The 15,404-nt window shown below is 37.9% G+C and overlaps 1 protein-coding gene across 1 annotated transcript in view; it reads right to left on the minus strand.

The window, feature by feature from the left end:
• LOC139731997 (actin-binding LIM protein 2-like) overlaps positions 1–15,404 on the minus strand; it is a 226,290-nt gene that overhangs the window by 48,409 nt on the left and 162,477 nt on the right. The window contains exons 3-4 of the mRNA XM_071642870.1: positions 6,525–6,708; positions 3,446–3,538 (exon numbers count right to left, since the gene is read on the minus strand). Coding sequence (XP_071498971.1) covers positions 3,446–3,538; positions 6,525–6,708 — 277 coding nt within the window. The remainder of the gene's footprint in view (positions 1–3,445; positions 3,539–6,524; positions 6,709–15,404) is intronic.

Below are 15,404 nucleotides of genomic sequence, written 5' to 3' on the forward strand. Positions count from 1 at the left end.
AATTCTTGCTCATGTAGACAAGCCTCAGTGCAACTTTCTGGTTCTAAGGAATGACCTTCATTCTACAAGTATGCATCTAATTTTACATAATTACTAAACTGGTAAGTTTTTTTTCCTCTTTCAAATTTTCAAATAAATTCCAACATTCTTTTAAATAATGAACTCTTGAAATTGTCAAGTTTCTACTTTCCTGTCAAGTTTCAGCATAAAATTCACGTAGTATTTCAAAAAGGAACCTATCCATTGTACCATAATTTTCCATACTTAATCCTATGGCTGTAAGTTTATTCAAAATTGATACATAACAAAAATGAACAGATTCAACTATGGCATTCAACATTTTTGAAATATTACATCATTACACATTCCAACCGCTAAAGTCAAGGAACGAAAACCAAAAAACAAAAAACCTCGTCACAAACAGGTTTGCACGACATAAGAAGTAATGCCATACTAGAAGTTCAATGCTCATGTACCACAGCTATGAATACCTTAATGGTTAATCATTAACGCAGTAGCTGCCACATACAGCCACGTACATCTTGTTATCATATGCAATCTACAAGCTTGTCATCATAAAACTATGCAAGGATACTCGAGGTATGTTGCAACAGAAAAAAATATTTACAAAGCGATAAGAAATGAGCGGGTCAGTATTTTGTAGAATGCACATCCTTTTATGGCGCAGTGCACACAGTGTTTGCACTGTGCTACATGTTTTCAAAATGGTTTCTCAGATCCTTACTCGATCTCCTACCCATGACAGGATTTTGAAACACACAATAGTTGAGAACTTCTTGACAGGATTCAACAGGGATTATAAAGCGCTAGCCATAGACCCCAGCCTCCATAAAGATAATAGAACTGCCACAGTGATATAATACTTTATGCGCAAGCACGTTTTGGTGGGGAAAAACATGCTCCAACTCTAAATACTAGATTGCTAAGTATCAGCAAAGCACGATTGTAATACATAAAGTGTATTCAAAATACAGAAGAATAAAATGAATTGTACATACATTTTATAAACCTCTTTAAATGTGGGTAGATGTTCTTTTAAAAAACATATGGGCTTACGACAGAAGACTCTTCTATAAATTCTTCCTGGCAATACATATTATCATACTGTTTGATGATGTTTGCAATATCTGACTATATACAACCTCATGGTCTTCAGCATTCTCTTATTCCTCACAACCAATACCCCCCACCCCTGTCACCACCACCACACCCATAAATTTCCACTGATATTCACATATTTAGTGGAATTAAAGATGATTCATGGATAAATTCAGGCAAAACTACAAAACTATTTATCTAAATATGTCAAATATCTTTCTTGATACATCACCAACATTCTTTTCCACACTGAATGTGGGGGCCCAAAAGCAGGCACAGAATTGCAACACCATGCACAAACAATCCTTCCTGAAAAGATTGCCTTAATCCATTGTTATCCCTCAACAAAAAGGAAACAGATTTGTGGTTTTGCTGATGGGGCAAGGACAAACAAACAAAAAGGGCAAGAATAGATGTCAGTTCACTGGAATTAGACTACCAAGTGAGGCCAGAATGCTTCCTATCATTACATATAATTGCTGCATCATATTATAATCAGTCAAAGCTATTTATTCACCTACAAAAGGTAGGATTTGTAGAAAGTACATGGCTGGAAAAAGAAACTTTGGCACTAAAATTCACAGGTATACATTGTACGTTACAATCAAAATTTGATTTTTGGATTGAAACCACAGTGAAATCTTGAGAAACTTATAAAAAATACAAAAATGCTTACTTCCACTTTCTTTTTACTATCACATGAGGACATATCGCTGAAATGACATCCATGCCTTTGAAGATGAAAATGATGACTTTTTGGAGACATTTACCTCCAGAATGAATGAAATGGAAGAAAATTGGTGCATCACATTCTAGTGAAAAGTGGCTGGAGACAAGTATTAGATATGAGATACGTTTAGGCCTATGGGGCCACTTCAAAGAAGCCTATTCTCATTTAAAGGCTCTATCATTTACTTAATATCACTTGTGTTTCTTGAACTGATTGATTTTTTTTTTCCTGATCTTATTGGGAAATAAAGACCAACACAAATTCAAAATTTAAATTCAAGTTCCAAATTTGAATCAAAAGATCAAATTCACATTGAAATTCAAAGTTTTTAATAAAATCAAAATTAGAATTCATATTGAACTTCATATTCAAGAAAAAACTGGATTGATTGATATAGAGAGACAAATTGAGACAGAGAAAAGGATAGGATAGGGAGGAATTACATGATAAAGATAGATTTAAGACTTCCAATTTGTGCAGGAAAAAATATGGTGAGCCTGACGAATCACTACCAATTTAAGGGAACTGGTGCAGGGTAATTTGTCAGCCTATTTTCAAGTGGTGACATTTTTTACTTGAGGCCCTGGAAATTCATGTTCACTGCATTCATCTTATCAAGCCATCCTCCCAACAACAACAATAACAACAAAGATGCAGCAAGAGTATTTTTACGATAAGTACTCAAGCATAGAAAACAATATGTGACTCCATCTGTTTTCTTTCAAATGCTGTGAGCAGTTTGCTCCATTTTGAATCTCAAGTTAAAATCTTTACAAATCCAACTGGAGGTAAAATCAAAACTCACTTTTCCAACCTTAGGAAGGACAAATAAATGAAATGGCTGGCATGTAGAAAAAAAAATACTGGTATAATATATTGAGAAAGTAGTGTATAAAATCTTTTGGGAAGCTGCCACATTTTAGAGGCAAAAGATTAAGATTTGGATCATTGGATAACATGCAGAATAACAGAATTTTCCTGATGATATTCCCAATGAGGCATGTAGAAAGGGTATTACTCTTTACAATTCCCCCAAAACAACAATGACTTTGTGATAGATGGGGTAGCCCAGAGCGAAAATCACCCACTATAACATGATGCAAATTGAAATGTCATTCCAGAAGATACTTGATCATTCACCACAACAATGATGGAAATGAAGCATGTTATTTGTCACAAGGAAATGAATTCACTGCCAAGCAACACAAGAACTAGACAATAGCCAAGAAAAAAGAAATGATATGATATTTCTACGGTACTCTTTTACAAATATATATTGACATTAAAATGGCATTTTGCCTAATCTTGTTCGTAATACATTACTCTTGACAAGAAATCCATTCCAAATTCACACTCTATTCCACATCAGTTTATTACTGACTGGAACAACAAAACAATAAACTTGGCACATACACAAACACACACAATTTGAATAATCAAGCTCAAGATACATTGAGTTAAGCAGTCACCTCAAGGCCAGGCGTGCAAAACTGTACTGTACAAAAAGAAAAAAGTCAGTATAATTTAAGTGAAGTGAATGTGAATGGAAAGCGCTAAAGGTTATGTTTTTGTTGCGGCTGCTTTCTAAACGTTTACCCCGACGATTCGGCGAAGAGTTGACAGCGGAGACAGAGGTAGGCGTTGGTGGATGGGTCGTAGGAGACGTCCTCTCCCCCTAAAAAGGCATGCCTGTAGATCGGTGTTAGTGTTAGTGTTGACATTAGCTTGGTCGGTTGGTTGGTTGGTTGGTGTTGTTTGGTTAATGATGTTGGTCATGGTGGGTGGATGATTTTTTTGGTTTAGTTGATGTTGGTGTTAGTGTTAACATCGGCATGGGTGATGGCAGTGACATTTGTTGGTTGTTAGCAATTAGGTGGTAATTAGTTGGTAATTTGGTTTTAGTTTTAGTGTTGGCGTTAGCATCAGTTCATTTTGGTGGTTTACAATTGTTTTGCATCGGGCAATGGTAAGTCAGCCAATTTATAGTTTACACACACAATCATATGTTGTGCAAAACAGCACAAAACAAAGCAAACATGTATAACACCATGTGTAACACAAGACGCACAATTGTTCCATTTATGATAGTGATGTTTCATCAAACAACGACACACATAAGGTACATAACATGACATGAATATATATATGTGGGGATGCAGAGCAGCATATCACAGGAAGGAAATATATTCATGAATGAAGTAAGGTGGGGAAGGTAAGGGTGTGTCAACATCAGCAAACAAAGATGCAATTAAAGAAATAAAACAGGAGAGGGTGAAAAGAAATGGAAATCAAATTAACTTCAACGAAAAAGTAAATCAAGTAAAGGGAGACAAGGGAAAATGAAAGGGGAGAACTCGTACTGATAATTGGTGTCAAACAGTGATGCTGCTCATGCCTCCATTTGGGGGAAAACCCTAAGGAATCTCTGAATTATGATGTGATGATTGCATTCTCTGGTATCATCTTCCACCAGAGGTGGGTATTCCTTGTCACTTAAGAAACTACTGGATTAGTCATCATTGGTCAATGAACTCTCATGAACTCAGGGAGTTGATAATCAATTTTGTGCAGTCACATGCAATTTTTGTGTGCATGGTTTCATGAAGTGTTTAACTGATTTTAAGATCTGGTGAATAAAACTCTCGATCTTGAGTATTTTTGCTGTATTGAGTGAACAGGACTTATTGCAACCACAATATGAAGACCAAATACCCACACTGCCATTGCATTTTTCTGGACATGAATATCAATTAACAAGTTATTTGGCAGCAAGTGAACATTTACTATAAACATATATGACTTTGGAGGAAGATGAAGGCTGATATCTTCATTCCATAATTCAGAACTGAGAATGTTCTGTCTCAAATTACTCCTCAAATAATCAAATTTTGTTATGTTGAGAATAACAGCAGTAGAACAGAACAATACACTGTTTCTTCAGCCTGTGAATGTGTTTTTAAAGTTAAAAATGTTATCAAATAGCTCCCCAAAACCATTTATCATGTTCCCGTCTGACTTGGGAACTATTACCCTCAAGTCAATCTCATCGGGGTCAAACCTCAGAGGAGAGGTACATGTCTGAAGCTATCTAAATATAGTAAAATATTGCCTTGACGTCCTCCAAGATTTTGTCCCAAAACTCACATTTCTGCACATGTGGTAGGAACATGTGATATGGGGTGCTGTTCAGATACATCATCATGGATCACTTGACCTACATACCTGCCATAACATGCATATTTTGTTCTATCAAAATGATGATGGGGAAAAAAGTAAAGTTCCATGTAGGGTGTATGGCATCTTGAAAGTGCTCAGATCAGATTTCTGCCTCAAATACGAGAAAAGTACAGTGATTCCGTTTCGCATCTTTGCCCTAGTTGGAGGGATTTTGGACATTTGAGGGCATTCAACCCTCCTGTTCACGTTCCAACTTCATACATCTGTCGATAGCACTTCAACCATGTCAAAACTCGGGTACTGTGAACATGCACGATTTGCCCTTTGGGTAAACTAGACACTGGGGCACAGAAAAATGCCTATCCCTCTTGAGCTCGGGATTAGGATTGTTTTTTTTTTTCTTTTCTCTCTTATATTTCTTTTTTTTGTTTGTTTCTTACAGAAGGGTGGGAAAAGGTGGAGTATCTATATTTCTCAACAAACTTGGCATTTAATAGCAGATAGCACCTTCTTCTAGACATCTTGTCTGCAGCCACAACAGAATTCAGAAATCAGCTTAGATGCACTGACATGTGAAAGCCTCCCTTACTTGATTTATGGACATGAAATGTCTTGGTTTATAAATACATGTAATGTTATGTTGGAAAATGGGACTGATTGTATTATAAAGTGAGATAAAGTATAGACGACAAAGGGTTAAACTTGTGTGTCCTGACTATTCAAGTATATCACAAAAAAAAAATAGATAAATACTTTGACAGACTTATTGACGACCAAGATAGAGGTAATGGAAATGGATTATTTCAACTTGATGACAAGTGATTAGTTAGGCTTGTGTCATAGTGTTGAATCTTTATTTCACTGACTATACAGATGACTTTTCATTTCAGTATGGAAGTTTGACAGATGGCACACCTTATGCTAGTCTGAGATATTTGCTTTATGAAGAGAATAAATGAACTGATGAAATGAACTACAAGAAAGATTAGAAAAGTAGCCCAAAGTAACTTTTCCTTGTAACATGAGCAGATGCACTAAATAAGTTAGGCTGAAACCGCCACCTTGCAAAACACGATGCTGGCTGCTTTAATAGAGACATTCACATACATAGGGAATACACCATTGATAGTATCTCCTTCACCACAGATACACCCTCAAAACTCAAACACCTTCTACAAGACCATACTAGATCATTCAATCATATTCTTCTTGGCCACCACCTCTGATGACCAGAGAAATTAATTTCGATTTTGTTTCAATTCATCAGGTAAATTCATAGGATACTTAAAGACAAAAGGAGTCTGTGATTTATATGCAGACAAAAGAAAAGAGTATTTGCGGTAGGTAATCTGCTACTATAAAAGAGCATACCACACATCATTTCAAGGATTGGTGAAATTGCAGCAAACAGGGGAGTGAATAACAACAACAACTGTCACATGAGACAATCAGTTTTCTTTGGTGAGAAAAATAGGATGAGGATGAGGTGGAGTCTTACCCGCATCTTACGCAGACGAAGCAGTATTTGTGGTAGGTGTTGCCCAGTGCCGTGACAACCTCCCCTTCCAGATACTCCCCACACGCCTTGCACTTGGTGCCGTAGTTCTCCTGGTAGTCGCTGGCGCAGTAGTACTTGCCATTCTTGATGAAGAACCCTCCTTGGCCTAGTCCAGCAGAACATACTGTATGTTTAGAAAACAAACAAAACAAATAGAATTCAGAGATGGTGTTTCTATTGAAGAATGTCCTCAAATAATAAGGGGGAGGGAAGGGGAGGTGGATGTTCATGGTGAGGGAAGAGGGTGGGCATGCAACCCTCCACCATTCCTCGAGATATCCTGATTACCAAGATGGTGTCATTTATTGACCCCCAATTTAAAACTGATCATCAACAATGGAATCACCTTTTCTTATTCTAGCTCACTTACAAGAGAGCAAGAACTGATATCATCCTGCTGTCATTATATTGGGACTACTTTATAGCACAGTAGATAGACAAAAAAAAATGTTTGAATCTTGACTTACTCCAAAATACAATGCTGAATATCTAATTATACAGCCATACTAAGACCTTGTCATGTCCCTTATATAATTATTTCAGATTACTTAAGTAATTTAGAAGAGAGATCCCTAACACTTGTCAATGTAATGATATAAACCTTTCAGACGGGATATCTTGACATAACTGCTTTACAGTCTTACAGTCTCTGGTGTAGCTTTTGATTCCTCTCTTCTTCCTTCTTGTGAATATATACCTGTGTCTTGTGCATGATACACAATGAGAATAGCAGTGCAGTGGGGAAAAACACACACAAAAAACTTCCCCTTTTTCGTGGTTGCATAGCCCTGATGGTTGAATAACTCCGGGAAAATAAACACAAATGTATACCTGTAAGGGGGGGGGGGGGCGATGAGATACATGATATAGTCTTTATATTCCACTTCAGATATGATTGACATTTTCCCACTCTTTTGTCAAGAAAATGCATTCGAGCATCAAAAAGATAATGAGTGTTTATGAGAGGGTAAAAGAGAAGTATGATGAAAAGAAAACTGAATGTATTCTTAAACACGCATAAGCTACACCCTCCAAATTGTGGGAGGTAAAAAGAGGAGCATAATTTACTGTATAACGAACTTCTTTCCACACAATGCATTGCAACATTTGAAGAAATGCACTCAGATATTCATCTGCACACTCTTACAACATTAAGCTCCATACATGGGAATAACAAAATTCATGTGGCTGTGGGCCAACACAAACTCATGGGGTAAAGTACGATCTCCCGCTCGAATCCCCGAGATATCTCACCATCATCTTCTTCAAAGACGCTGTCACTGTCCGTCCCATTCCCTGGGTCCACATACACAAAGAATCCATTGCGCCTACACACAACTGCCATTTTCACATCACAGCTGCCCCCTTGTATAGTCCTCTTATTCCTCCAAGTAGTACCTGGACCAATGGATGTTCCAACTAATCTCTAACGGCCACGCTTTCAAATTCTGTTCCTCGGGAAGAAGAGGGATATCTCTTTTTTAGACCCCTGTTTGTTTCCTTTTCACCAGGACCCCTTCTTTAAGGTGTTTTCTTCTCTTTCAGTCTGCGAGTATTTCAAGGACTGTTAGCTGAGGCTTTTGTTGGCTGACATAACAAGGCTACTCAAGCATGAAAACCCAAGTAATTGCTACCAATCAACAATGGTCCTGGCCATTTCAGTTCTCCGTGGAAAGAGCCGGCTGTATTCTACATGTGGGTTTTTCCAGTAGCTAGTCACCGCCAAACCTCAAATTGGCTTTGACAATGGAGCGCAAATTTGGACAAGTGCATTAAGCGCAGTCATCACGTTAAACTATGAAGTGTTGACTGTGGTTGAGTTTGGGTAACAACACAGCCGACCATTAAGTGACGGGGCGTCAGGTATAAAGTCCAGGTAGTTTATCTGCTTGTAATCATCGGGAATGGAATGCCAACTATGCATCACCTGCTCTGATCACCTCAAAGATAAAGAATTCTTGAGGCTTCTCGTGTGTTGTCTTTTTTAAAGACTGATCTAATGATGCTGCAGGCGATTTCTCATCGCTATTGTTGCAATAAGAAATGCAAATAGACATACATACATTCTAACAGGTATTAATCCAGTCGCTTGGAAGAGTTGCACAATAATTCTGTGTGCCAGCTAATGCTATGCTTGTTGTTTGTGTTTTTTATATGAAATCAGTTCAAAGACATTCAACTAGCATTTCAATCTATCAAGAAGGTAAGACAAAAGTTTAAATGGTGATTTTCATTTCAGCTAGTTATGTATAGTTTTCTATCTATACAATATAATTGACAGGAGAAGTAAAGTTATGAATAAATGTGCCAAACTTTGCCCCATGGACTATCAGTCATATGCCTATCTGTATGAATCAGTCTGATATTTACCATAGATAATAATGTGATAGTGTGCATGATTTAAATAGGTATTAAAACAAACGGATAACTCACTTAACAGATTTGCATGGAATACTGCTAGTAGCAGTGTTAAATGGCAATGGCACAGATCTGTACACATTGGAAGTACAGATATTTTACTCTAAGTCAAAACTGTCTTTCTGATCTGAAATTTTGCGGTTTGGAGATTTAGAAAATGAAATGACGACAGACATGAGTAAAAGGAATAGCTATGTATGGATTATATTCCAATTGGTGAAATTACATTGTGTGTGGATCAATCAAAGTCCAAACAAAAGTAAAGAGATGGATAAACAGGTGTTAAGGGGCACTGCTATACAACCTGCACTTTAAACTTCACCACTATCACTCACACTCAGATATCTTTGACATCGAAATCGTTACAATTTTCCTCATACTGGACTATCCAAAAGAAATCATAAATGGGCTGCAACCAGCACCAGCATCCCTTAACATAGGGGAACTGCCTCTACTTTCTGAGACTGGATGTTGAAGGCTCTCGTGCACGTGCATATACCTGGGATCAACTGCATTCATTCCCACCTTAATCCACTTAAGAGTTCACTTTTTACAGTGCGATGCAAAAAGCTATTTCATTTGCCCACTATTCACATCATATGGCAAAATGCTGGGGATAAATTACTTTGAAATTCCCGACTGGGCATCCCTAGACAATGACTGTCGGAGCAAGACCCTGGGCACCCAAGTGTGGCCAGTTGCATTATGGGATTGGAAAAGAATTGATGGTCCCTCCGCATGTCATTCACATAAAGCTGCAAAGAAAAATTATTGCAAAAGTTACATAAAACAAACAAACACCAAGATTTAAGCTGGATCAATTTTCACATCACAATGTCTACTGCAAGAGTGAACAATTGTGTGTGTGTGTGTGTGTGTGTGTGTGTGTGTCCACATAAAAGAAACAAAGGGTTTTCTTTTATTCCCCTTAAAGTAACAAATTCCAAGCCTTGCTTTTAGTTAATTCCATCATGTTTTACAATTTACCTGGTTGTAAACTTATAGCTTTGAGTCTGTTATTCATCTAAAAATAAGGGTTTTTTTGGGGGGTGATTTTCCTATCCATGTCTCATACCATCTATTTCTGTAATCAATTCCTATGCTTTGAATGTTATTCTAATGATTATTCTATTGTGAAATATGCAAAAAATAGGTTCAGTTCAATTCAAATCAAATCAAAATATTTTACATTTTACATAACATAAACTGTCTGTATACCTGACAGTGAATAACTATTTCACTTTTAATCAATCTCTTGATAGACTGATTTGAGGGGGAAAGTTCTTCATCTTGAATCATGATTAGAGAGGAGAAGGAGAAAAGAGAGAGAGATATAGAAAGAGAGGGAGAGAGACAAAGACAGAGACAGAGATAGAGATAGGGATAGAGATAGATAGAGGCAGAGTAAGATATATATAGAGAGAGATAGAGACAGAGGCAGGGATAGATAGAGATAGAGTAAGATATATATAGAGAGAGACAGAGATAGTAGTAGAGAGATACAATATAGAAAGATAGACTAAGATATATATAAAGATAGAGATAGAAGTAGAGATAGAAATAGATAGAAATAGAGTAAGACACATATGGAGAGATAGATATAGAGTAAGAAATATAAATATAGAGATAGAAGTAGAGATAGAGATAGATATAGAGTAAGATATAATATAGAGAGACAAAGAGATAGAGATAAAGATAGAGATAGAGAGATGGATAGAGAGAGAAAGAGAGAGAGAGAGAGTACAGCACCTTCTGAATTTTAGGATGCTGAGGCAAACTGGTATTCTTGAATGACATCTGAATGACTAACTTCAATGACATTTGAATGACACGAAGGATGATGATAGAACTCACCACCCTGGGACAAGTTAGTGTAGACACATTTCACTGATCACCAATGATCATAGACTGTGAACCCAGAATAAACCTATGAATAGTCTAACAGGAGTTGAGGTACACTGGTTGAGAAGAACACTGTCTATTCTATTTTCTCATTACTATCCTGTCTCCTCAGAACTGAGGTCAACGTAGTGTCGGCCAGTCAAGCGGATGTTTGATATGAATATTTTAGTTTTCATTACAGGTAATATCAAGTTACCAAGGTTCCCTGCTTTCAGGTTCCAACTTCCCCGCAACAACATTTTCAGACTCATTTGTAGCCGCGTGATGAATTCCGATGGACTAGCTGCAAAGGAAATGGTGGCCTCCAAGGCATTCTAATGTCATCACGACTAATTCAAGTTTCATCAGAAAAGCCATTAAAATGACATTCACGCTCTCTGGCTAAGCATGGGGATAGCCCCGGAGATATGTTTGATGGTGATGCCGGGCCACAGAAATAATGACACCCATTTAGGGCTCGGATGGCCTTTTGATGAAAAGAGCGGGTGATGAGCGTAATGGAGCAATGTGACCCCATCTTGACCACCGGAACGCCCCAAATCTTTTGGTCAGTCTCAATCAGTGCACTCTAGTCAGACCATTAGTAGCAAAAAGCCTGCCACATAAGCTCATTCTTGGCCATCATTTTTTGAGTCATAGTCTTTGAATATTGGATATCCATTGGTCATATCACTTGGCATAATTTCACTACCAAATACACTAGAATTCTCGCTGATGTCACAGCTTGCAAAGCTACAAGGGAAAGAAATGAGACAAAAATATACAGAATATAGAGAGCCACATAAAGAGAAGATATAGAGATAGAGAGATTGGGTCACTTTAATTCCATTTTTTTTTGTTGTTGTTGCAGTTACAACACATTTTAAACTATAGATTATCTATCAGAGCAACTCTTCTCTTTTGCCATTTGGATTATGAAGAAAACAAACCTTAGGCCCTGTATTGCAAGCCATAAAAAATTCTACCTGCATTCTTGGCATATTTTTCTCTATATTTTTTTTCTCTCTCTAGCTCTTCTACCTCTGCCTGTCCATATTTCCTATCTTATTGAACAGGCTATCTCTTGATATAACCTATCAAATTTGAAACTCATCTCATCTGCTCAATCAATGCATTAAATAGCACAGAAAATTTAAAAACACAGAACCCTGCAAAAACTTGCTTGTTACAAGAAATAATCTACTATAGAGATTTAAAATGATATCTCATGAAGTCATACCAATCCATATAAAAATTACGGTGCCTTATGGGCATACTGTGATGTACTTAAATTTATGACTTCATCCATTCAGATGATATTGCAGCATTCGAGTGCCTGTGGGATGTGTTTGTAAAATAAAAAGCAATATCTGAGTGTACAATAAATGCATCTATAAGGCAAACAATTACCAGTAATCACTTAGATGCCTACATACCTATGGGAATATTAAAGACACATACACTTGTACAAACAAGGACACACACACACATACACACACTCACACACATATAAGCATGCATGCATTAGAAAAACAAACCTACATGATACAAGGGCAGCAGGGATGCTAAAGTTAAGACAAGAAAGTAGGTCAGGTGATAGTAATTGATGCTGCTGTGCCGAGACCTTGCGGGGCCAAGGTCTCGGGTTGGACCTCCTTTCAGACGATATCGTTCGGCTGAAAGCTCCCTCTACAGGGGAGCATTATCACACATGGCTGCCCCGCCTGCGTTACCTGTAATCCACATAAAGGAATTCCCGCTGGTTCTCTGTCCTCGACTTCTTTTTGAGCGATACCGGCGGAATTCAACTTTGACAGTATTAGAACACGACACAGTTGCCTAGCAACAGGTATAAGATACCTGACGATAATATCTTTGATGCAGAATTATCTACTCATCCTTTTAAAAGGGAAAAACAGATAATTAATTGCTTTATGGCAATGCTAAGTTTATAAGAAATGATTCTCTTTTCTATCACTGTCTGATGATCAGCCAGTCATTGGAGTTGTGTGATACTCCTTAACCTCCTTAGAACCATCACCTCAAAATACCATTAATATTGCATACAGATGGTTATTCCATGGTAGAGGCAAACTTTTAAAAGGGCAAGTCCACCCTAAAAATTTGTTTTTGTGAGTAGAAGCAGAAAATGAAAAGAACAGGACAGTGAATGCTTGAGCAAATTCTGAGAGAGGTTAATAAAGTTAAGATTTCATTTGGAGTTGTACTCAAAGCACAAATTCGCAACTCTGTGATGGAGAATTATGATCTAACTGTCAATTTGCCCTGTGCATAAAATTCCATGGAATCTCTCTCTCTCTCTTTCTTTTTCTTTTTTTTTTTGGGGGGGGGGGAGGGTTGATGAAGAAATATACTTTTTGCATGCAGGGGTTTTATAGAGAAATATACAATAACTATACTAATCTGGAAGTAAGGGTGCATGAACAATTGGAAGTTTACCTGATGGGAAGATAAAAACTTATGTTTTATAATACAGAGCAAATCTGTAGATGAGCTTGCATGAGATATCATGAAACTGCCAATTTCTGCTTGATTGATCACGACTTCCAACACTCATAACTTTCTCAGTTTTCATCAGAATTTGCTCACACTTTTATTGTGTTTCTAAAAGTGTCTTGTTCCTCTAATTTTGCTGCTTCTGTTCACACAGACTAATTTTCAGCATGGATTTTTCCTTTGATATATCTGACGTGTGCAAGATCGACCCTGACTGGTCAATTCAGCTAACAGCAATTGATTACTCCGCTAATGAATGGACAGTTAATGTTTCATTTCAAGTGATCCCTAACTAGCCTTAAAAGAATAACAAGATCATCGTACAGAAGCACAATAGGCTTCAACTTTAAATTGCTTTTGTGCACATATCAAATCCTTCATTGACTGAAGATTGTCAATCTCTGTAATCACCTCAGAGGCTTTGAGTTCAACTGCAACCTTCCTCTCTCAGATACAAACTGAGGAGGAAAGAAGAAGAAGAAAATAATAGTTGGCTAGAATAAAACTGATCAATTATTAGGTGAATCCATGAATCGCAGACAACATTCAAATCAATAATAAATGTTCAGCTGATACTCGGGGCCACATCATTAAGAGTGCAGACACAATTGCCAACACTTGGGACTGTGAAGTGATCAGTGTGACTGAGCCAACATATCGGCTGTCCCTGACCTTGGTGAAGTCCCTCTACCTATCACGCCAGGACCAATGCACATGAATGAACCTGGCACACCTCAATTTCCCCTGCCAAGTAATATAGGAAGAAGCCACCACCTAAATCACCTTCTTTTTTTCTTACTGCTATGGAAGGGGGGGGGGGGAGGAGGGGTGTGGAGGAATGACAGTGAATTTAATTCCCCCTACAGGACCACCTGCCAATTCTGCATCAAATAATCGCATTATCACTGAATGACTTGAAAGGGCTCATCGTACAGTTCTTCAAACAGCACCAAACCCTACATTGTACTTCCGTCAATGAGTTTCATAATTTCCACATGAACTATTCATAAGGATGCACATCTCTTTAGTCGTGCTTTCTTGAGCTGCAATTATGCACGTCCAGCCTATTCCGCAAATGACAAAGTCAGTCGAACCCACCACTCCTTCTCGTGATGAAAGTTAGCTCTACTGCATACAGGTTACGAGCCCTGCTATTAACCCGTAGAGGACGAGTCTTGAGTATACTCAGACATGTGACTATGGGAACTGCACGTTGTAGCAAAATCAAACCATCCTCAATGGGTTTAAGATAGTCTTATAATACAATATTGGCAGTAGCTGAAACCTCTAACATGCAGACAGCTGCAATATTGTATTGCCATTTGAGCAAAACGGGAAAAAAATGCACGCACACACAGACAAAAAACTTGAATGCACCTTGCCGTGAAAAAAACAGCACAAGGAGAGATCCCCCCGTTGGTGGCATATAGCCATCGGCAATGTCTGCCTCTGAAGATAATCCATTTTACCTGAGATCCTACAAATATAGATTGATTCTCAGCACATTCTATCCAGTCAAGGCAAAGAAGCTCTGATGAAAAAAAATAACAACAACATGAAAATGTTCTCGTTCATTGCCCTCTCCTCTGTGGGCACAAATGATGTATCGTTGTCAGTTGTTGGGGGATACCGGACGACCCCCATGGATGAGGCATGTGATAACAGGGGCAGTCATCATCCCTTGGGATGGGCGAGTGTAAGAGACAACCGGGTGCATTCACCTGGCAGACATAGGAGGAGGATGAAGAGGTGGAGGAGGAGGAGGAGGAGGAGGAGGAGGAGGAAGAAGAAGAGGCAAGATGCAAAAACAAAACTTTGAAAGTTTCTCCAAGAAAGGCACTCTTTAATCCCCTTGAGGTGACTAAATAATAACGATGCTTGTGATGAGTCTGTCAGAGGTTTATGGAAAGACCCTTTTAAAATATTACGTTGTGTAAATTCTCTATGGATGTTTGGAATTTAGCTGTAACTCATCCCACTTGTTTCATGTAAACTTCCTAAATG

The sequence above is a fragment of the Diadema antillarum genome, unplaced genomic scaffold (assembly GCF_040938485.1).
Source record: "Diadema antillarum isolate AM-2024a unplaced genomic scaffold, OU_Dant_1.0 seq00000392_RagTag, whole genome shotgun sequence".
NCBI lineage: Eukaryota > Metazoa > Echinodermata > Echinoidea > Diadematoida > Diadematidae > Diadema > Diadema antillarum.